Source organism: Eutrigla gurnardus (genome assembly GCF_963514095.1).
Source record: "Eutrigla gurnardus genome assembly, chromosome: 21".
NCBI lineage: Eukaryota > Metazoa > Chordata > Actinopteri > Perciformes > Triglidae > Eutrigla > Eutrigla gurnardus.
In genome coordinates this window covers 3394783-3417989 of record NC_139932.1, presented here as the reverse complement: position 1 = coordinate 3417989, position 23207 = coordinate 3394783, and the positions used below count along the sequence as shown (strand labels likewise).

The window sequence follows — 23207 nt, the reverse complement described above, 5'->3', positions numbered from 1 at the left end:
AATCATCCATTTTTTGAGGGACTAGTTTCTCAGCAGCAGCGGAATTTTACTTTGCTCCGTTGGACTCAAAACTCTAAGACGCGCTGCTCGGAATCCAGCTGGTAAATAGACACCTGAACATCGCCGATTTGTCGGCACTTACGCCCCCAAGGCTGTCTGAAAAGTCCTTGGAGCTCACTCAAACACCGGGCAGCACACGGCTCCGCGAACCCACAATTACGCACCATGAACCTGGACCTCGCGCAATTCTTCCTCTGTATATTCAGGCTCGTACAGGTACAGTTGGGTTTGGGTGGAAAAAACTCCTCATCAGAGTCTTCAAAAGTTTCAATATATTCTCCAAAAGTGTCCATTTCTGTGAGATTGAAGAAACTAGCACTGCAGGCTACTCTGCGTCTGTAGCAATGACAGCAGGTAAACAAACTATTATAAGTGCTAGGCGATTTTTTTTTTTAACCTTTATTTATCCAGGAAAGGATCCATTGAGATTTGACAAGCTCTTTTCCAAGGATGTCCTGGTCAGGAAGCATTACAAAACAATCAGACCAAACAGGCAAGAAAATACATAGCAAGAGCAAGGTAGCAAAGAAATAATGATAATTTATACAATAAAAGAGACCCCAAAAGTGCAATACAATTTGAAAGCTAAGAGTCACAGGAACAACTGGTGATGAAATGTTCAGAGAGACATTTTTTAAAGCCAGAAAGAGGGATGAGAGTTCTCATCCTCATCTTGACTTGCAGGTCATTCCAAGACCAAGGCCCAAAGTAGGAGAGGGCCCTTATCCCTAACTCTGTCCTCATTAAGGGAACCTTGAATCGCAACCAGTTATTAGCTCTAAGATCATGTGTAATTTGAACAGCAGTAAACTTTGAGCAGAGGTATGGAGGCAGTTTGCCTAAAATAGCCTTATATATAAGAATATACCAGTGCTGTAACCTCCAGGTGTTAAGGGGGAGAAAACCAGCGAGTTTGTATAAAGTGCAATGGTGAGTCCTGTAAGCAGAACCTGTTATGTACCTCAAGGCAGCATGGTAAATGGGATCCAGTTTGGCTAGGGTGGATGGGCAGGCAAATCTATAGATGGTATCCCCAAAGTCAAGCTGTGATAGAAACAAACTGGTGACTAAACGCTTACGGGCAACAGTAGAAAAGCACGATTTGGATCTGTATAAGAAGCTCACTAAGAATTTGAGCTTTATTGTTAAGTAGGAGATGTGATGTTTGAAGTTTAGATCCTTATCTAGCCAGATGCCCAGATATTTATATTTGTCTACAGCCTCTATGACGGTGCTATCCAATGCCTTAAATGGAGGTAGGGTGGTCGTGAGATTATGGTTAAAGAACATGATTTTGGTTTTCTTAGCTTTGTTAAAGGTAGATGCAACCTTATGGTGTGAGAGAGTTGACACAGCACTCAGAGGACACGGAGGTTCGGTAGAGAAGAGAAGGTATGAGTGTTTTTAATGCCATGCTACCTAGAACTATAGACTTGCGCTAGCCATAGCACAAGCGAACTCTGCAACTAGAAGAACTGAATGAAATTTCTTGAAAACGTCTCCAGACGTCTCAAACACACCGGCTGACTTGGAAAATAGGTCTTATGTCCAAAATTCCGAACTATCCCTTTAAGCTTTCAATGATATGTTTACATGCACCAAATATTCAGTTCTTTGCTCTTATTCCTAAAAAGACACTTTTCCTACTAGTCTGATTACATGACTGATGAAAAACTTTCTGCTGGTAACGACTTGCCAGCAAAAGATAAAATCACTCAAGAAACCACAACTCTTGTCAAAACCAAACTTCTTGTTTCTCTTTTCCTTGCCGTTCGATGGTAATAGTTTTATAAATCCAGTTGGCGTTTATGAATGAACTCTGACAGGCTGGCGTATCTGCAACTTCACAACAACGTCAAAGCAGAAATAGTGGTTATTTTAGCCATGATGGATGAAACCCGGTTCATTTCTACATTGAGATAAGCCCCGCCTCCTTTCTGGTGCATCTAGCGTGAGTGTCGTGACTAAACACAAATCATCCCAAACAGGGCCTGAAGTTAACTTTTTTGGCCACCAGCCACTGTGGCAGGTGGACTTTGAAATCCACCTGCCACAGTGGATTTTTACCAGCCAAAATAATTTATGCCTAAAATAAAGGTGAACGACTCAGAAAATGCATAAGAATGGTTCTTGAACTTGTACAGAATACACATGAAAGTGTGTGCAAGTGTTTGTTTTTTTAGCACTCGTGGTCCTTAATTGCCTCTAACTTTACGTTTTTTGTCCCAATTACAAATGGGTTTGCAGTGTTTCCCACAGGATTTTTGGCGACTATGGTGGGTGGGCTTGCGATCCTCTAGGGGGGGACCGGGGGCATGCCCCCCCTACAGAAGATTTTTAATAATGTAATTGTAATGCATCAAGTTGGTGAATTCTGAGAAACAAAATATGACATCAATTACTGACCAATTTCTTACAAAGTGCTGGTACTGATACAAATGTTGACATGTTAAATGGGGTTGAGGAGTTTAAACATTCAAGAAAAGATGAGAACAAAAATGACTGGAAAAGCAAGAAGAGGAGACCGCACACATCAGCTCCCTTATGTGCAGATTTATTAGCACATCAATAGTAACGTTTCGAGCTCATAGCTCTTCATCAGACTGACTCATACACATCAGACGCCCCGTTTTTAAACCTGCCCCTGAGGGTCACATGGTGAGTCACATGGTAAAGGGAATGTATAAATCAGAACCCATCTTGTGCAAAACCAAAACATACAAAAATCAGTCAAAAACTCCATCATAATTAAATAGACCAACACCCATCAGGCCGACTGGCCGTCATACAGATCTAATGAATTAGAGGCGCCTCTAGTCATAGGATGGCTAATTTTCAAAGTCTAGGACAAGGTTATCACATTATTTACATTTTATACATTTTAATCATGTTTAAAAATGTAACATATTTTAAAGTTCAATTACCTATAACCTTGAGCTAGATAAGGAACAATCCAACCACAAAAAAATGGAAAAGTTAACAATATATAGAAGACCAAACATGCATATAATCCAAACAGTAGAACTCCCTCATGATAAGTGTAACATGAGAAGTGACTACCACAATGATCATACGCAGAACAACTCAGGAACCACATATCACACAAAAATGGAATATAAACAATAGAAAATAGCAAATAGCAAATAGCAAATAACAAAAAACAAGATAGCAAATAACAGATAACAAGACCCGTCACAGTCGACCCTTATGCTGGATACATCAGGGGAGAATCATCTTAAATATTACACAGACTCTTTCACAATGTTCAACTTCTTCATCAAGCCCCCAACAACAAAGCTCAAAATGAGCTCACAAAAAAAAAAAAATCACATAAAAGGTCAACAAAAATGACTAAAACACAGTGCTGAGCCTTTATAATATAAGTTTATTATGACTATTATTATTATTATTATTATTATTATTATTATTAATATCATAGGGTGACTATTCCTCAGCCTTCCTTGTTGTTTTGGTTTTGACTGAAGCCCCGTTCACATACGTCTCCACTCGCCCATCTCTGAGCAACAACTGTCAATGAATGTGAATGTGTTCTAGTGGAATGTGGCCAGGACAGGCGATGCGATGTGGGCGTGTACGGAGATAAAATCACGTGATGTGGGCGGGCGCTTAACAACACACAACAACACACATAGGCTACCTGAGGGGTATTCCATCAAACTCGCTAAGCGCAAAGCCGGGCTAATTTCGATAAGCCTCGCTACCTTTAGTGAGAGTTGCGTTCCATCAACGTGACTTGAGGCACTCTCCGTTAAGTAACCATGGGAATTTATCCAACCAAACTAGCCTGCTCCGGGGCAGGCTAACCATCAGGCTTACTTTAGCGGGGGTTTCAAAGAAGTCCGTCTGTCAGAAACAACTGTACCAGCAGAAGGTTCCGCCAAGCCTAGTCCTCGTGATTTCGTCATGTGAAAGACAACCCTAACCAAAATTACATATATGAAGTACAAACAGACTATATTTTCAGCAAGTGTCTAAGAATACATGCTTGCAATTAAAAAAAATATGAATAAATCGTTTATTTCCTGAACACCGACTGGCCATATTATTATCTAAAAACTAGGGCTGTCAAAGTTAACGCAACATCCTCTTAACGCCGTTAATTTTTTTAACGCGCGATTAACGCTCGGTATTTAAAAAAAAAAAAGAACGCGCATTGTATGATTTATGGTCGTCGGTGGCACCTGTAGTCTTGATCCAGAGGAAGGCAGAAGAAGAAGAAGCAGGATTGGTGCCACTACGGGACAAAGGAGGAAGCGAAGAAATGGAGAAAGGACTTGTGAACGGCAAATTCACCTTCAAAAGACTGCCGGATGGTTCAGTCGATAAGACCAAAGTCATCTGCACGTACTGTGGGTAGGAAATGAGCTACCATAGAAGTACGTCCAGTCTGAGATATCACTTGCAAGCCAAACACACGGCATGTTCATGTTGTTTTCATGTTCAAGTATTAGCTATAATTATATCCTAACTGCACTTATCTCCTGTTACACTATCTCCTGTGACATGTTCACTTTAATTGTTTGTGATATATTCTTATAACCATGTTTTGATCCCATGTTTTGGTAAGGGGATATTTGAAGTGTTAAATAAACATTTTCATAAATCAAGTATATTTGCCCTTATGTTGTTAAAAGTATTAAGAATATGAAAAAAATACATTAAGGTACATTTAGAAGAAAAAAAAAATGTGCCAAAAAAATGAGATTAATTTGCGATTAATCGCGAGTTAACTTTGGACAAAATGCGATTAATCGCGATTAAAAAGATCAATCTTTTGACAGCCCTACTAAAAACATATGCATTTCCCATGTTGTTCATCCCCCAGTTGGGGGAGTGGTGGTGCACCTACCCCCAGATGCGGGCAACCCGGGTTCACATCCCGGCAAGGATGTCTTATGTGTTTTTTTTTTGTTTTTTTTGGCTTGTATAATTGTCTTTAGATCAGAGAATTAGACCAACATTTTACTTTAACTATGATAAATATGTCATACAATTTCCACAGAACCCAAATATAACTTGCAAAAACATGATAGGCATAAAGATATTATTATTAAAAGCATGTTATAGATCCCAATGACAAAGGCATTGCTGCATGCAATTGTCAGCCACATAAATTCCTTTCAGGTGTTACAGTCCGGCTCGGAGACTGTAACCAAGAAATGGGAGAGGAGACGAGGTTCCAACGCCAAAGCGATGTTTATTGTAACAAAGGATTTTAAAACATAAGAATGCGGAATAATAAAGACAGCCGGAGGCACAGCCGCGCCGTGGCGTCCCCTCTGACGGCGTGGATGGAGCGGGAGCCAGCGGGAAGTCAGCCAGCGTGGGTATATATGCGCTCCACCGGGCCCAGGTGTAGCGCATCCCGTAATGACGGTCCCACCCCTGCTGAACCTGAAAAACAGACCAACCAGCAACCAGAAAACACACCAACCTCGAAGACGGGGCCGTCACACACCCCCCCATAAGAGAGGGGTTCCAAAAAGGAACGCCGCAACTGCTAGCCCCCAAAAACACTACAGAGGAGACTAACATTTAAATTACATAGTACACATTCCTTTTACCCAATACCATTTCTTATACTCACTACTACAATTACAACAAAACTCACACTGACCGTCCTACCGCTTGTCCCTGGCAAGCCAACCAGTCCAATACTGTCCCCAGCAACTCCGGCGCCTGAAGAAGCATTTAAGAGTGACAGACAAAGACAGGAGGGTTTACACATTACGAGTCCAATAAGGCAATCAGGAGCTATAAACTCTCGACAAGGCATCAGCCACAACATTTTCCGAGCCTTTGATGTGGCGAATGTCCAGGCAATAAGACTGCAAGTACAGCATCCAACGCATCAACCTACGATTTGGGCAATGGACAGAGTGCAAAAAGGTCAACGGGTTATGATCGGTATAAATAACAAGAGGAACGCTTGAGCCAACATACACATCGAAATGTTGCAACGCCCAAATAAGTGCGAGGGACTCCTTCTCTATCACAGAATAGTTCAACTGAAAAGCATTGAACTTCTTGGAGTAAAAACTCACAGGCCGACCTACACCGTTGGTGTCTTTTTGAAGTAGCACCGCTCCTGCCCCCACATCACTCGCATCCACTTGTAACTCAAAGGGACGGTCCATCCGAGGGGCTGTAAGAACAGGAGATGAGCACAGCACAGATTTAACATTGACAAAGGCTCTTTGGCACACGGAGGACCAAACAAAAAGTGTATTTCCCTTTAACAGGTCAGTGAGGGGCGCTACCACAGTGGAAAAGTTTTTACAAAAACTGCGATAATATCCTACCAGGCCAAGGAAACGCTGCAGCTCTTTTTTTGTGGTGGGGACTGGATACTCCTCCACAGCACTCACCTTGGCCTGCACGGCACACACTTTCCCCTGCCCCACAATTTTTCCCAGGTAGACCACAGTGGCCTTGGCGAACTCACACTTCGCTAGGTTCACTGTCATACGGGCATCACTCAAACGAAGAAACAAGCTGTTAATACGGGCAAGGTGTTCCTCCCATGTCTCGCTGTAGATAACCACATCATCCAAATATACCGCGCATCCCTCTAACCCAGACACCACCATGTTCATCAACCTTTGAAATGTTGCCGGCGCATTCCTCAAACCAAAACTCATCACAGTATAAGCAAATAAACCAGAAGGTGTGATAAACGCAGAGATCTCCCTTGCTCTATCCGTCAGCGGGATCTGCCAGTATCCCTTAAGGAGATCAAACTTACTGACGAAACATGCTGCACCAACCTGGTCTATGCAATCCTCAATTCTCGGTAACGGGTACGCGTCGGGTTTTGAAACTGTGTTTACCTTGCGGTAATCGGTACAAAATCTGGGGCTCTTATCAGCCTTTTCAACGAGCAAGCATGGCGATGCCCAACTAGAGGATGACGGCTCAGCAATCCCATTGTCAAGCATGTACTTAATCTCTGCATCCATCACTCTGCGCTTTTCCTCTGACACTCTATAAAAACGCTGGCGAACTGCCTTCGCGGTACCCACATCTATGTCATGTTTCACCAAATGAGTTTGACTCGGAGTATCACCAAACAGATCAGGAAAACTTCGGATCACCACAGACAATTGAGCACTCTGCTCCTCGGACAAATGTGCCAGCAACGACCGAAGATTTTTCAATGTCTCACTGTTGGATAGTCTTCCGCGCAGCAGCCCGTCATCAGGTGCTGCGACCCCGTCGTCCTCCCCCGCTGAGAACAGACTTCCCACTGCTGCTACAGCAGGACTTATTCCCTGATTGGGTTTCCCTGTGAACTGACAGGTGGGACATGATTTAATATAGTGAGACACATCTTTCTTTAAACGAGGCCAAAAAAAATATTGCAAGATGTAATTATACATCTTACGAACCCCAAAGTGCCCCAACTGGTCATGCGCTGCTTTAAGGACCTCAACGCGAAATTTCTCAGGAACCACAATCTGAAAAATTGGCTTTCCAACAAAGCATACACCATGTGGTGACCATTTCCTCACCAGGAGACCTTCCTGCAGCAGGTAGCCACCAGCAGCGCTTCTCTCAGCCTCCTTGGAGAGAACAGCGTCAAACATCTGGCTCAGAGAAGAATCAGCTTTCTGCTCTGTTCCTAGAACACTGCGAGAAACAGACAACAATGAATCAGGGACATTAACAACCTCAATCTCATTCACCTCTTCTCCTTGCTCAGGCTCCTGCTGTGCCTGACTCATGGCCCGTGTCACAGCACAAGCTGTAAACACCTCAGGGAAACGCTGCGCATTCTCATCCAAGTTACCAGTTACAATAGGTGAAGATGACACAATCGGGGGTGGTGGACCACCGGCCCACACTCGGCTGCCAGCGAGACTGTTTCCCAGGATGACATCCACCCCTCTGATTGGCAGCTCAGGGCGGACCCCCATGGCAACCTCCCCCTGAACCAAACCACAGTCAATGCAGAGAGAATGCAGTGGAACAGGCTCGATCTCTAATCCCATTCCCCGCATCAAAACAAAGTCCCCAGTGTCAGAGTCCCTAGAAAAAGGCAAAACAGAGCTCAACATATATGAATCATGTGCAGCTGTGTCTCTCAAGATTTTTACCGGCACACTATTACCTCCCACCAGTGAAACACGGCCTTCAGACATGAATGCTGAGAAGTCAGGTCCTCTCCCACAGTTGAGCTGCAGAGGAGGAGGAGAGACAGGAGCCACAGACACAGCACAAATCCCTGAATTTGACTGGCCCCCACTATTTCCCCTCCGAGCATTAGCTTTTGGGCATTCAGCTTTCCAGTGCCCCCTTCCTTTACAAAAATTACAAACTTTTGAAAAATCTGAATGGAAATGTCCTCTTGTGGTGTACTCAGGCTTACCATGGCGTGGAGGCCGTTTCTCTTCCCACTGGCCAGGGCCTCGATACACCCCAGACTCAGGAGCCCGGAAGTCACTCCTGTGTGTCAACACATACTCGTCAGCCAATACCGCGGCCTCGGCGGCCGTCCTCACCTTGTGCTCGCTGATATAGACTGCAATATGGCTGGGAACAGAATTTTTAAATTTTTCCAACACAATCATATCACATAAAGCATCAAAAGTGTCAACTTCCAAAGCTGTGCACCACCGACCAAAAAAAATAACCAGATCCCTGGCAAACTCAACATGGCTCTGCTTGCCAGCCTTCTCCCAGGACCTGAACTTCTGGCGGTAGGCCTCAGGAACCAATTCATACATTTTTAACACTGCCGCTTTAACAGTTTGATAGACCCTGCTTTCCGCCACTGACAGCGCCGAATAGGCTTCTTGAGCCTTACCTGTTAACACACACTGTAACAAAAGAGTACAGTCAGAATCAGACCAGCCCCTGCTCTCAGCTACACGCTCGAATAAAGAAAAAAATGTGTCGAGGTCTCGTTCACTGAACTGAGGGACTAACCGCAGACTACTACCAACATCAAATGAAGAACTGGAGCCACCAATGAGGTCACGGGCAGCTCCTCCAGCATGCCAGCTCAGCCTCCGTTCTTCTAGCTCTAGCCTTTTCAGTTCAGTCTCACCCTTCAGCTTCTCTATCGCCAACTTCTCCATCTCTGTGTGCAGGCGCAGCAACTCCTTCCTCTGCTCAAACGTCAGAGTCACATCCTCATAAACAGACACAAAACTGCTCCCCACCGGACCAGTTCATAAATAAGTTCATTGCATTGTTGAGATACATGTGTTGGTCAATGTAGATGCATTTACTAGGCCTATCTAAAAAAGGAGAGAGAGAGAGGGAGAGTGAGTGAGTTCCAGCTAAAGGAAGAAATTTCTCATCAGAAACTTCCACAGTCAGGAGTTGAACCATCGCCTGCCGCGTGGGAAGCCGGCGCGTGCCCAAGCAGCCTCGCGATTTCTATTTATCACTACAGTGTTCAGTTTTTTGGTTATGATGGGTTTGTACTAGTGATGTTACGAGATGGGCCGAGGCTTCGAAGCGTGTGTCGAGTAATGGAGGGGGCGTTTCCGCGAAGCGCGTATCAAGGATGGCTTCATTTAGGGGAGGGGCCAAAAATGATGACGTCCAAAGCCTCGCTGCCCGGCTGTACCACGTGACTGCTTCGGGAAGTGGTTCAGAGTTTGCCGCGAGGTTTTACAGCTATATAGACCCCTCAGGCTCCATTCAAAATGTGGGTTTTGAAGCAGAGTTGCGGTCAGTTGAGAGTTTGGATAGTGTGGGGAGTTTGGATACTAGAGTTTGGATAGCGTTTATATAATTTGGAGATAGTTTGGAGAGTTTAGGGAGAGAGCGAGAGAGAGAGAGAGATTTAGGAGAGTGATGATTTTACCATTTGGAGAAAATTTACACACACAGAATATATTCATTTACATTTACATTTAGGTCATTTAGCAGAAGCTTTTGTCCAAAGCGACTTACAATATTCAAACAATTTATCATACACGTGATCATTTATGTACAGAAATTATTTCATCATGGAGCGGCTGGTGGCGCAGTGTTAAGGGCAGCCGCCTCATGTACAGAGGCTCAACGCTCTCGACGTGGCGATCACGGGTTCGACTCTCGGCTCGGGATCAGTTTCTCCCAGTGTCCTCTCCCATTTACCACACTGTCTGTATAGAATAATATAACGCCTTGAATGATCTTTAAGTAATTATTTGGCAATCCATTTTTTGTAATTCATAGTCATTCCCAACAGACATAACAGACAAAAAAATGCAATGCATCACACATTATGTGGTTCAGATACAGCCGCCTGTGATTATACACTTGGCCAGTAGGTGGTTTCGTGTGCACATGAAGCTTCGAGAAATTAACCCTTTCTCGAACCAATTGGCTCAAGTGGTTCGATGCCTCATGAGGCTTCATCTCACCATCACTAGTTTGTACTCCTCGTACAGTTCCATCAATAATTTTTGCTCTGGTCTTTTCTGCCATTTTCTCGATGATTCAACATTCACGGTTCTGGTCTGGCTTCATATCCCGTGAATGTGCGTAACACATGACAACGTGAACCTGGCTTGAATTAGCCTCAACAAGGCGGCGCTGAAATGCGTTAATGGAATGGGTTTAGCCGCAAGTGGAAGTTGGCTTTAGTTCTAACCTGGCTTAACCAGGTAAGCGCCGCCTTAATTAGCGAGTTTGGTGGAATACCCCTCTGGTGGAATACCCCTCTGATGGAATACCCCTCTGATTGGTCAACAACACAACACTTGCTCAGTGTTGTGTTGTCTTATTGGCTACCCGCCATTGCGGCAGGTCGATTGACAGTTTCACCCACAAATCAATGTAGAAAATCAGTTTCAATCACAAAAGCCACCCGCATTTGGCGTGTGGGCGGGTGCCAATTTCATGCCCTGATCCCACAACTAAAAACCAATTTCTCCTACAGTCAAACTCAAATATCACTTCAGGTTTGGTGTGAACGCAGCATAAGAACTCACTTTCTGCTTGGAATTATAAGATTCTATCTGGTAAAACATGAAAAGAATCAATGATTTTCAAGAAATACAAAGAGTATTCTCATAATCTTTTATGTTGGGACACTGTCAACATAAGTTACATTTAATGTTGAGCTTATGCTAGCCTACTTATGTTAGTTTGAGAGCTAATGCTAGCCAACTTATGCTACCTGCCTCATGTTAGTCTGGCAGCTAATGCTGGCTTAATATTAGTCTGACAATTAATGCTAGCCAACTTGTGCTAGCTTCTTAATGTTAGTGTGGAAACTAATATTAGCTGCCCAATGTTATTCTGGCAGCCAATGCTAGTCAGCTAATGCTAGCTTCCTCATGTTTTCCCCAATACTATGGAACACGGATTAGGACTCATAAGTAGATGCAGAAAAAGAGACAACTGGAACGGAGGTTTAAAGGAGTCATCACCTGGAAATCGCAATTTCTCTTGTTAAAACATGCATATCTGTGTTTGACCTCAGTTGAAACTTGCCTGAAAGGCTGGAGTTTGAAAGTGGCGCCGTTTTTTCGCTTCTGCTCTTTTTCCGAACAGGAATAGCACACAAGGGTGTGCATTCCTAAAGCACGAGATTTTGATTCTGCGCCTTCGGTGACGTCACCGTGGCGGCTACTTGCATAAGCCCACCCCTCTTTCACCACCCAACCCCGCCCCGTCCGCTACCTGAAATCGCCGAAGCGCCGCCATTATGTTTTGGAGTCTGCATGCAGGCAAGCCCCCCCCGGCTCTGTCCTTCCTGCGGCGAATCAACGCGCGCCTCATTACATATTATACAATGCACATCCGGACCAGTCAAAACCTCGCGCGTAATCTCGCGTGATAAAATCGCGGTACGAAAAAGGGTCAGAACAAGCTCAATGTTTGATTAAATTTTTTTTTTTTTTTTCTAATAAGTTTTACGAATTGATCCAAAGCGATCCAAGGGGGGCTGGATACGTATAAAACCAGGTGATGACTCCTTTAATAACATAAAAGCTCAAAAAACGCTGCAAACAAACAAAGGCAGTGTCACGGCACAGAACCCAAGGCTCAAGTGCAGGCAAAGAGACAGGCCAGAGCAGTTTCAACACAAGATATTTATTTAAACCCCAAAAATGCCAAGCAGACACAGGCTAAAGAGGGGAACTAAGGGGGGCAGCTAATAATTAACAAAAGGCGCTGTCCGCAAAAAACGCGAGACAGGTGAACTCAGGCAAAACGGGAACTAAGGCGGCAAACAATTAACACAAAGCGCTGTCGGCAAAAGTGCGCGACAGGTGCGGGAATTTACTATTACCAGAATAGACGAGAGAGAGAGGGTGAGCCGGGCAGTCTTTGGTTACTGGCTGGAGGGGGAGAGGCAGGTGGCGACGGCGTGGTGCGGCCAGATGGAGAACGGCGGACAGGTGCAGCGTTCTGGATAGAACCGGAATGAGGATCCGAAGAGCTAGGTGTAATCACGGCGGAAGCAACTGGAGAGCTGGCGGGTGCGAGAGCGCGGGCGGAGAGAGGAAACTGGAGGCAGAGACGGAGACAGGGATCAGTAATTGTTCATCAAGAAACATGTGAAAGAGGTATCTCAATACTGACTGATTATCGAATTACGGTCCGGCGTTGGGTAGTGGAAAGCGTCTGGCTTTATGTCGGCAGGTGAATGAATGAGCTCGCTCCCCTCCCCGCCGCACGGATCAATCCGCTGATTACGAAGTGGCTGCACCTGTCCGCCTGGAGCCCGCATCACACCACCGCCTGCTAGAGAGAGAGGGAGAGGAGAGAGGAGGAGGAAAAAGAAAAAGGAAAGAGGCTGCCACTATCTAGACCAGGGGTGCCCAACTCCGGTCCTGGAGAGCCCCTGTCCTGCATGTTTTAGGTTTCTCCCTGCTCTTACACACCTGATTCTAATGATGTGCTCGTTATCAAGCAACTGAAGCTTGTCACAGGTTTGAAAATCGTTCGAATCAGGTGTGTTAGAGTAGGGAGAAACCTAAAACATGCAGGACAGGGGCTCTCCAGGACCGGGGTTGGGCACCCCTGATCTAGACCTTGAAGTGGAGGGCGTGACAGGCAGGGCAACAGAAGAGAAAACACGGGATCGGATCAGGAACATCAAAAGCCAAACTCAATTTACAGATGGCAGATGGTTCACAAAAGGCAGGAACGAAGTTTTACTAAAACTCAGACACATCTCAGGAACTCGAGGGAAAATGTCATGAGGGGAAGGAAAGATGAGAAGGAGAACTCATCATGATTTAGGGAAAAACGACTGCGGTGCTCAGAGAACCTGACTGGCCTTTCACTAAGCTATGCCATTATCCATTATAATGAGACAGCTGATGATTGACAGCTGATGGGTGACAGCTGATGAGTGAAGTGGTTCTGCAGTGGAGAAACTACAATGATGGACTTGCATGATGGAGAAGCAGCTCCTTCTTCCTGTTGCTGTTACAATAAACTCTGCTGCCAGTAAACCATCAGACCAACACTGTTCATTCACACATGAAATATCAATTAAACTGTTCAATTCAATTTTATTTATAGTGTCATATCACAACAGAAGTCATCTCAGGACACTTACTAAGTTACTTACTAAGGACAGGTTACTAAGTTGTTACAGAATAAGAATATGTGAATAACTCAATTATGACAAAATTGCCAGTTACAACCTCATAATTCCAGAGAGACAAACAGTTGTTTGTTATTGTTTCATCACACATTTCTGATTCCTCTTCAGACTCAGTGGCTGTAACCTCTCAGAGAGAAGCTGTGAAGGTCTGTCCTCAGTTCTCAGCTCCCAGTCCTCCAGTCTAAGAGACCTGGACCTGAGTACCAACGACCTGCAGGATTCAGGAGTGAAGCTGCTGTCTGCTGGCCTGGAGAGTCCACACTGTCGACTGGAAACTCTCAGGTCAGACTCAACTACTTTGAGAAGTTTACCTATTAAGCTTTCAATGATACGTTTTACAAATCCAGCTGGCGTTTATAAATGCTGTTGTCGTCATGAGGCTATGAAGTCAGACAGGGCAGCGTTTGGTTTCCCGCCATATCTGGAACTTCACAACATGTACAAAGCAGCAAAATGGTTATTTCAGCCATGATGGATGAAACCTGGTTGGTTTCTACATTGAGATAAGCCCCGCCTCCTCTCTGGTGAATCTAGCGTGAGTGTTGTGGCTAAACACAGATGATCCCACAAATAAAACCAATATATCCTGCAGTCAAACCTTCCTCTACTTTTGTCATGAAAACAGCAACATTCCAAAGTGCTTTAACCTGCTCCAGGAGCAGAATCGGATTATCTTCCAGTGTGCATTTGACCTGCTGATTGGCTCACAAGTAGAACCTTATAGAACCAAGATGGTTTGACTTTGGAAATGAAACCTTTTTGTTTCTTAAATAAAACACCTCACTTTTGTTTTTCTTTCCCACCTTAAAGCAGATGCACTGATGTATTATACAACTGTTGTACTTTTTTCTTTTTATCTGTCTGCAAAACTCAATTAAAACATTTTGAAAGAAATAAAACACCTCACATCATTTGACTAATTCTAATAACAAAAAAATGTCAGTTAGAACCTCATAATGCCAAGGAGACGAACAGTTGTTTGTTTCATCACACATTTCTGATTCCTCTTCAGACTCAGTGGCTGTAACCTCTCAGAGAGAAGCTGTGAAGTTCTGTCCTCAGTTCTCAGCTCCCAGTCCTCCAGTCTAAGAGACCTGGACCTGAGTACCAACGACCTGCAGGATTCAGGAGTGAAGCTGCTGTCTGCTGGCCTGGAGAGTCCACACTGTCGACTGGAAACTCTCAGGTCAGACTCAATTACTTTGAGAAGTTTACCTATTAAGCTTTCAATGATACATTAAGTTAGACACCAAATATTCACTTCTTTGCTCTTATTCCTGAAAAGACACTTTTGCTACTAATCTGTTTACATGGCTGATGAAACACTGTTTCTGCTGCTAACGATGTGCGAGCAAAAAAAATAATCAAAAAACAAAACAAAACTCTTGTCTAAAGTCTTTTTTGTTTGTTTTCCCTCTGGTTCTGTTTTAATAGTGTTATAAATGCTGTTGCAAACGTCAATCTACGTTTGTGAACTTCACTCCATGAACATGTGAGCCTTCACAACATCTACAAAGGAGCAATGGTTATTTCAGCCTTAATAGATGAAATCTGGTTGGTTTTGACATGGAGATAGGCCCCGCCTCCTGTCTGATGCATGCAGCGCGAGTGTCGTGACTAAACCCAAATTATCCCACAAATTAAACCAATTAATCCTGCAGTCAAGCTCAAATATCACTTCAGGTTTGTTGTTAACACAGCATAAGAACACACAGAGAACATGAATGCAACTACACTGACAAGTCGCGTCTGCACATATAAGCACAAGTAGAACCTTATAGAACCAAGCTGGTTTGACTTTGGAAATGAAACCTTTTTGTTTCCTAAATAAAACACCTCACAATATGTTACTAAGTTGTTACAGAATAAGAATATGTGAATAACTCAATTATGACAAAATTGCCAGTTACAACCTCATAAGGCCAAGGTGAGGAACAGTTGTTTGTCATTGATTCATCACACATTTCTGATTCCTCTTCAGACTCAGTGGCTGTAACCTCTCAGAGAGAAGCTGTGGAGTTCTGTCCTCAGTTCTCAGCTCCCAGTCCTCCAGTCTAAGAGACCTGGACCTGAGTACCAACGACCTGCAGGATTCAGGAGTGAAGCTGCTGTCTGCTGGCCTGAAGAGTCCACACCGTCGACTGGAAACTCTCAGGTCAGACTCAACTACTTTGAGAAGTTTACCTATTAACACTAGGTAAACGTGCACAGGTAGACACTAGGTGGTGCTAAAGCACCTGCCCTTGCCCTCTGGAACAAGCAAGTGCCTTTTTTATTGTTTTTTTTTTGTGGCCCATGCTGACATGATCATCTATAAGTGCTCGTCGATTAAAAGCGTGTGTGATAATAATGCCCCAATTAATATTCCCTCACCCCCCACCCCTCCACACACCTCTGTCAATGTGAACGCGCAGAGCGGACACAAATGGAGGCGTGTTGTAGCAGCAGACAGTGCACAGCTGCAGCCCAAACACACCTCCTCCTCTGCCCACCAGCCAGGTAACACATAAATGAATCAAGTCGAGTGTGTTGTTTGCCTCCTAAGCCTCAGTTGCCAAGCTGTGACTTGCATTTATTTGTCTCTGTTGTGAAGTAGCCTGTCTCAACACCACACAGCTGGGCATAAATTAAAGACTGCTCACCTGCTTAACAAGCTAGACGCTACCCAAAATCAAAAATAGATATGACGTGATGATGACCACTGGTAGTTTGTCATTGGTATCCTACAGCATGTGAATCTATCAGTATACTGACTTAAGATGAATATTCTGCTATTGTGTAGGTTTATAGGCTACAGAATTAACGCTTGCAGTGATTTATCTGCTAAATGACTAACAGGCAATTCCCAATTGCCTGCAGAAAAAGTAGCCCTGTGCCTTATTGAAATATAACAGTCTTATTCATATTGTTGGTCTCTTTTTATTTACCAACTGCAGCATAATTCCTAGAAAAGAGAGGATAAGAAGGGGAAAAGAAAGGGAGCTACAGCAGGCAGCCCAGGGGAGCAGCTCTCTGGGAAATAAAACAATAGTGATTGACTGATCAGTGCTATAGTGTGAAACTGTACCAGTTCAAATGTCAAGCAATTTTATTAAGATATTGACATAAATAAATACGCAATTACATTCAACATGTGCCTGTAATGTTTATTTATTTTTTCAATCTCACACTACTATAATAAGGCAGCTGTCAGTTCTACATGCCGCATGAAGTGCCCTTATTTTTCCCTGAGCACCTGCCCCCCAAAATGTCTGTACACGCCACTGCCTATTAAGCTTTCAATGATATGTTTACATGCATCAAATATTCACTTCTTTGCTCTTATTCCTGAAAAGACACTTTTTCTACTAATCTGTTTACATGGCTGATGAAAAACTGTTTTCGGCTGGTAATGACGTGCCAACAAAAGGAAAAAACAAAACAAAACTCTTGTCAAATTATTATTTTTCTTTTCCCTGTGGTTCTGTTTTAATAGTTTTATCCCTCCAGCTGGCGTTTATAAATGCTGTTGCAAACGTCAGTCAGGCGAACGTCACTCCGTGAACATGTGAGCCTGAACTACAACACCAGAGTGTCTCTGCTGTCAAGGTGGAGCAAGTTTGAACCACTTTTTACACGGTTGAGTAGATTGTGTTTAATATTCAATGAGCTCATATTCTTGTCACGTGGCTGAAGCAGCAGGGAGGACCCACATGCAGACTCAAAGGTATGCAGATGCAATTTAGACACACTATTCATGAAAAAAAAAACCTGGTGGCCAGCAGAGAGAATGCACCTGATTGGAATATCAACTCTGACAACTGAACATGAACCAAGCAGACATTTTGATGCTGCTAACAGTTTTAATTCAAAGTTTAAAGCTTCTTGCTCGTTTGGATGGTTGAGACAAAACGCCACTTTAAAGTTCCCATATTATACTGTTTTTCATCAATTTCACACAGCTGTCAGAGGTCCAACAACACTGTATTCGATATGCATTGCCCCAAACCCATCCGTGGTCCTGAATTTCAGCTGTCTAAAAGTTGCTCAAATGAGCTCTGCTGAGCTCTCCTTAGATTAGTCTGTTTCTGTGTCTGCACCTTTAAATGCTAATGAGCTCCGTCTGTCATAGCCTACTTGGAGAGAGACAAGATGCCGCGCTTAATGAGGGTCAGTGTCGAGGCAAATCCAGCTTTGTACTGACCCTCGTGACTGAAGTGTATAGCACACACATAGAAGCTAACACGAGCCGTAGCTGGCACATTGTCATTAAAAATGAAATGCAAGAGACCAGACCCAGACCGTCGTGCACGACGCTCTTTCGGACACGCGCCCCCGGGTTCTGTCCGACCGGAGGCAGCCGTGAAGACGCAGCAGAGCACGTGAGACAGAAAGAGAATTGTCTCCTGCTTCACCTGCACCAGGATTTATTCATGGAGCACCAGCTGGATCACCCAGCGCCACAACCGGTAAGTCACGCTGCACTCTCCACGCTCTCTGGAACGCCGTCGGTCTGCACTGTCGGTCTGGCTTCGCCCGCCTCCGCTGTCCGTCTGGCCGCGCTCGCTCTCCGCTGTCGGTCAGGCCGTGCTTGCTCTCCGCTGTCAGTAGGCTGCGCTCGCTCTCCACTGCGCTCGCTCTCCGTGCTGTCGGCCGGGCTGCGCTCTCTCTACATTGGCATCATCCTGGACCCCACCCTCTCCTTTGATCCCCATGTCAGCTCCATCATCAAGACCTCATAGTTCCACCTCCGCCGCATCGCCAAAATCAGACACTGCCTCTCCACCTCTGCTGCAGAATCCCTCATCCATGCCTTCATCTCCTCACGTCTGGACTATTGCAACTCCCTCCTCACTGGCATCACTTCTCACTCCGTCCATAGACTCCAGATGGTCCAAAACTCTGCTGCTCACCTCCTCACCCACACCCGGTCCCGTGAACACATCCCTCCCGTTCTCTGCACTCTGCACTGGCTCCCCATTAAAGTGATAGTTCGGAGTAAAATGCACCCTAGGCTATTTCCACCATGACATCCAGCCAAATACCCCCTCGGAAGCATTTTTATCGCTGGTCAGCATTGGTCAAGATAGGGCTATCAGCCGAATGGCTTAGTACTGGCGTGATGGTACAGTGTGTATATCTCATAAATTACCCCACTAATAATGCATGGAATGTTACCAAACTTCTGCAGTGTGATGGGAATTTTTCATTTAGAAGTTCATTATAGTATAATTTAGTAGTTTGAGTAGTTTCAACTAACACTACTATTCCATGTGTCATGTGGTAACCTGTATTCTGCATTTATGTCATGTTATGTGTTACATGAGTTGTAAAATGCATCTTGTGACACCAGCACAGCTGGCAAGTCAATATGGATCTATGGACACTGATGAGTGGTTCAAACACCACATTCTGGACAAAGTTCTCCGTCTACACAAACAACGGAACAATGCTTTTCTGATGACATCACAAACACCTGTATAAAAAGCCCTTCTCAAGACTGAAGACTTGGTCAGACTCTTAAGGAGTCTGCCTCTATCTGGCCAGATAGTTTGCTCTGAAGCTGTATGTTGGTGATGCGGTCCGCTTGGACACCCTGCTTGCGAGGGCTTTGACTTATTAGACTTTGTCTGTTTACAGTCGGTCTGTAGCGACTGCTAGCCTGTTTTTGCACTCTTTATAGAATAAATTACTAAAAGCGCTGTTAGGAGTTGTATTCTTATATTTCATCAGGTGATCATAAACCAATTTCCACCACATGCAGTAGTAAACATAGGGTCCATTTTTATAAATGCTTGTATTATCAGGTCAACACTTGTCAACACTTGTTGACCTGATAATACAAGTATTTATAAAAATGTGTTGACCTGATAATACAAGCATCTATAAAAACTCAGCGAAACGTTTTCATACTCTCGCGTGAAACTCGCGTGACGGCATCGGCTGGGTAAACACAGAAGTGGCGTCTACGCTGCGGTAGCGTTAGCAGCCAAGGATAGAAGCTATCAGGCGAGTGTTTTAGTTACGAACTTTCAAATGCCTCGTTTTGTGAGTACAGACCCTATGTGTACTACTGCAGAAGTTTGGTAACATTCCATGCATTATTAGTGGGGTAATTTACGAGATATACACATTGTACCATTGCGCCAGTACTAAGCCATTTGGCTGATAGCCCTATCTTGACCAATGTTGACCATCGATAAAAATGCTTCTGAGGGTGCATGAGACACTTTATGAAGCCTGATATAGTTCTGTGAAAATTAATGTCGTCTGTGGAAATTTAAAGAAAGTGAACAGTGTGTGATTTACTGTATTAATGTCAGTCACTTCAGTTCATAAGGTTGGTTTGTTGAAATTGTTCATGCATTTTTCATGCATCATGCAAGCTTTTATTTTTCTATCAATAAATAGAGTAGCCTACAAGGCAGGGAGTAACTCAACCCTCTTGAATAGTTTCTACCTCAGTTTGTATGGTGTGGTGAGTTAGCTCAGGATTAAAGGGGCCATATTATGAAAAACAAGATTTCTCTGGTCTCTACACCTATAAACTGGTCCTCCCTGAGCCTGTCAACTCCCAGGATGAGGAAAATAAGCAATTCCTGCATGGTCTCTGCAGCCCACCCTCCAGTAAAACAGGCTGTTTAGATTCAGCTCCTTTCGTTACATAAAGAAAGGAGTCATTTGCATAAGCCGAACTCCTCTGCACGATGATAGGAGATATCCAAGAGGGGGCGTTTCGCAACACATCGCTGAGAGCGCAGCCCGGAACCAGCCGAGCGCTCGGCCTGACCGACAGCTGAGAGCAAGCCCAGCAGAGAGCCAGCACAGACGGCAGAGGAGAGCCAGCACAGCTGACCGGCAGCGGAGAGCAAGCAGCCTACCGACAGCGTGTCCGACAGCGTGTCCGACAGCGTGTCCGACAGCGTATCCGACAGCGTGTCAGACAGCGTGTCAGACAGCGTGTCCGAGTGTGTCCGACAGCGCCGTAGATGACAGTCCAGGTCTGGTCTCTTGCGTTTCATTTTTACGGCTACGGTCCGTGTTAGCTTCTTTGTGTGTGCTAACCACTTCATATCGGACTGCTTCAGTAATGAGGGTCAGTACAAAGCTGGCTTTGCCTCGACACTGACCCTCATTAAAGGATCTGTCCCAACCATACGGGACCCAGCAACTTCACCTGAACCACATCGGCGAGCCATAGCAATAAATCAACGTAAACATTGCCGCATGCTGCCGCGTAATGTAAGCGTCGTCTCCGTAGCTCTCCAAGTAGGCGATGACAGATGGAGCTCATTAGCATTTAAAGGTGCAGACACAGAAACAGCCTGTTCTCAGGAGAGCTCATTTGAGCAACTTTTATACAGCTGAAACTCAGGACCACGGATGGGTTTGGGGCAATGCATATCGAATCCAGTGTTGTTGGACCTCTGACAGCTGTGTGAAATTGATGAAAAATAGTATAATATGTCCCCTTTAAGATGTGGAAATGATAAATGCAGTATTTGATACCTAGAAGAGTATTTTGTTCAATCCCACATAGGCTGTGACTTAAAGTTGTATGCCTTTGTATTTACACTGAGACGAAGTCTAAGTTCCAATCACTGAGGCATAATGTTCTTGAAATTGCACCATTTTTTTCCTCAGAATGTTCAACTAATTTGAAGTGTTCTGTAAAGAGCATTATTTGTGGTGTGTACATTTTCAGAATATGCTTGTACTATTTTGGACCAAAGTAAAACAAAGGAAACAACGTGATTTTTAAGTTATTATGCCATGATTTTACCGGTCCGGCCCACTTGGGAATAGATTTTCCTCCATGTGGCCCCTGAGCTAAAGTTAGTTTGACATCCCTGCTCTATAGCTAGGGGTCACTGAGAGGTGGAGTGCGGTCCAGATCCAGACCCAGACCCCATCCTATCTGGATCCAGGCCCATAACTGATATATCATTGAGAATTATTAAATGATGACAGAGCGTTTCCATTTTACTGCTGCAGCGTTAGCATCACTACACTGGTTCAGATGGTTGGAGGCTAAATCACCTCACTGGTTGCTACTTGCAGACACTTAATTACCCAGTAATGCATCGGGGCGAGACGTTAATTCCGAACTTAATCAAATCTGTGCAAACTGGAGTTTCTGTGAGTGACGGTTCTATGGTGACCAGACTCACTGACAGCTGACAGATCAGGTAGGTGAAATCTAGAGCCGATAGATAAGTTAACATGGCTGCTCTGAAAGAGGAACGCTGACAGTGAGAACAGAGCTTTGAATCATGAATGGACAGACTCTTCTTTGTTTCCTCCAACTGGCATTTGAACACCTGAATGCCTCATATGTTCTGAGACTCTTAAGAATGAAGGATTTTCAAAGCTGTGTTTTGTTTTTACTGTTATTGTTAGAGTACTTGTTATTTATAATTTCTCCAGTTCAATATGGAAACAGACAACAAACATATTTGAGATGTAATTGAATTACAGCCTTTTTTTCTTTGCTAGTTGGTTTAAAATCAATAGACAGGTCTTTGTTGGGACACCAGGTCTAAAGACAGACCACATAGACTGTTTCAACTGTTGTTTCTGGAATTCTCTCCCTCCTCTATCCGTCTCTGTCCATCACTCAGCCATGCTTATCCCACCCAGTAAAACATCAACACAACAACAGATAATTATAACTTTTTCTCATTTTAAAAACTCCCCAGAAGTGACAGAACTGTGTGTGTCTTCAGTCTGTCAGGTTGTCTGATCACAGAGGACGGCTGTTCATCTCTGGCCTCAGCTCTGGACTCCAACCCCTCCTATCTGAGACAGCTGGACCTGAGCTATAATCATCCAGGAGACTCAGGAGTCAAGCTGCTGTCTGCTGGACTGAAGGGTCCACACTGGAGACTGGACACTCTCAGGTGAGGACAGGTGGACAGATATCAGACTGGACACTCAGGTGAGGACAGATGGACAGACGTCAGACTGGACTCTCAGGTGAGGACAGATGGACAGACGTCAGACTGGACTCTCAGGTGAGGACAGATGGACAGGGATCAGACTGGAGACCCATTCGTCGAGGCTGTAACCCATCCAATCTCTTCTACCCACCATTCTCCACCAGTATGGAACTTGAAGTACTAGGGGGGCTATGGAACTGCCAGTCTGCCTGCAGACTCTCCACTTCCTGGCCCTTACGGAGACCTGGATCACCCCAGAAAACACTGCCACTCCAGCTGCACTCTCAACTGCCTACTCGTTTTCGCACTCCCCAAGACGAACAGGTCGAGGAGGAGGAACTGGACTCCTCATCTCACCCAGGTGGTCCTACCAGGTCCTTCCCCTAGGACCACCTACCCAGATCTGCACTTGAATTCCACACCGTCTCTGTCACTCTTCCTTTTAAGCTCAACATCATTGTGATCTATCGCCCGCCCAGTCCTCTCCGTGACTTTTTAGATGAGATGGATGCCCTTCTAAGCTGCTCCCCTGATGATAGCACACCACTCGTCATCCTCGGTGACTTCAACATCCACCCGGGAAAGCTGCACTCATCTGAATGCATTGACTTCTTCTCCACATTTGACCTCACACTTTCCCCCTC

At 44.6% G+C, this 23207-nt stretch overlaps 1 protein-coding gene across 3 annotated transcripts in view; it reads left to right on the top strand.

The window, feature by feature from the left end:
• The window catches only part of LOC311031906 (uncharacterized protein), an 86317-nt gene that overhangs the window by 53434 nt on the left and 9676 nt on the right, over positions 1 to 23207 (top strand). For all 3 annotated transcript variants that reach the window (XM_084038472.1, XM_084038473.1, XM_084038474.1), the window contains 4 exons: positions 13754 to 13927; positions 14658 to 14831; positions 15627 to 15800; positions 22351 to 22524. In XM_084038472.1, coding sequence (XP_083894598.1) covers positions 13754 to 13927; positions 14658 to 14831; positions 15627 to 15800; positions 22351 to 22524 — 696 coding nt within the window. The remainder of the gene's footprint in view (positions 1 to 13753; positions 13928 to 14657; positions 14832 to 15626; positions 15801 to 22350; positions 22525 to 23207) is intronic.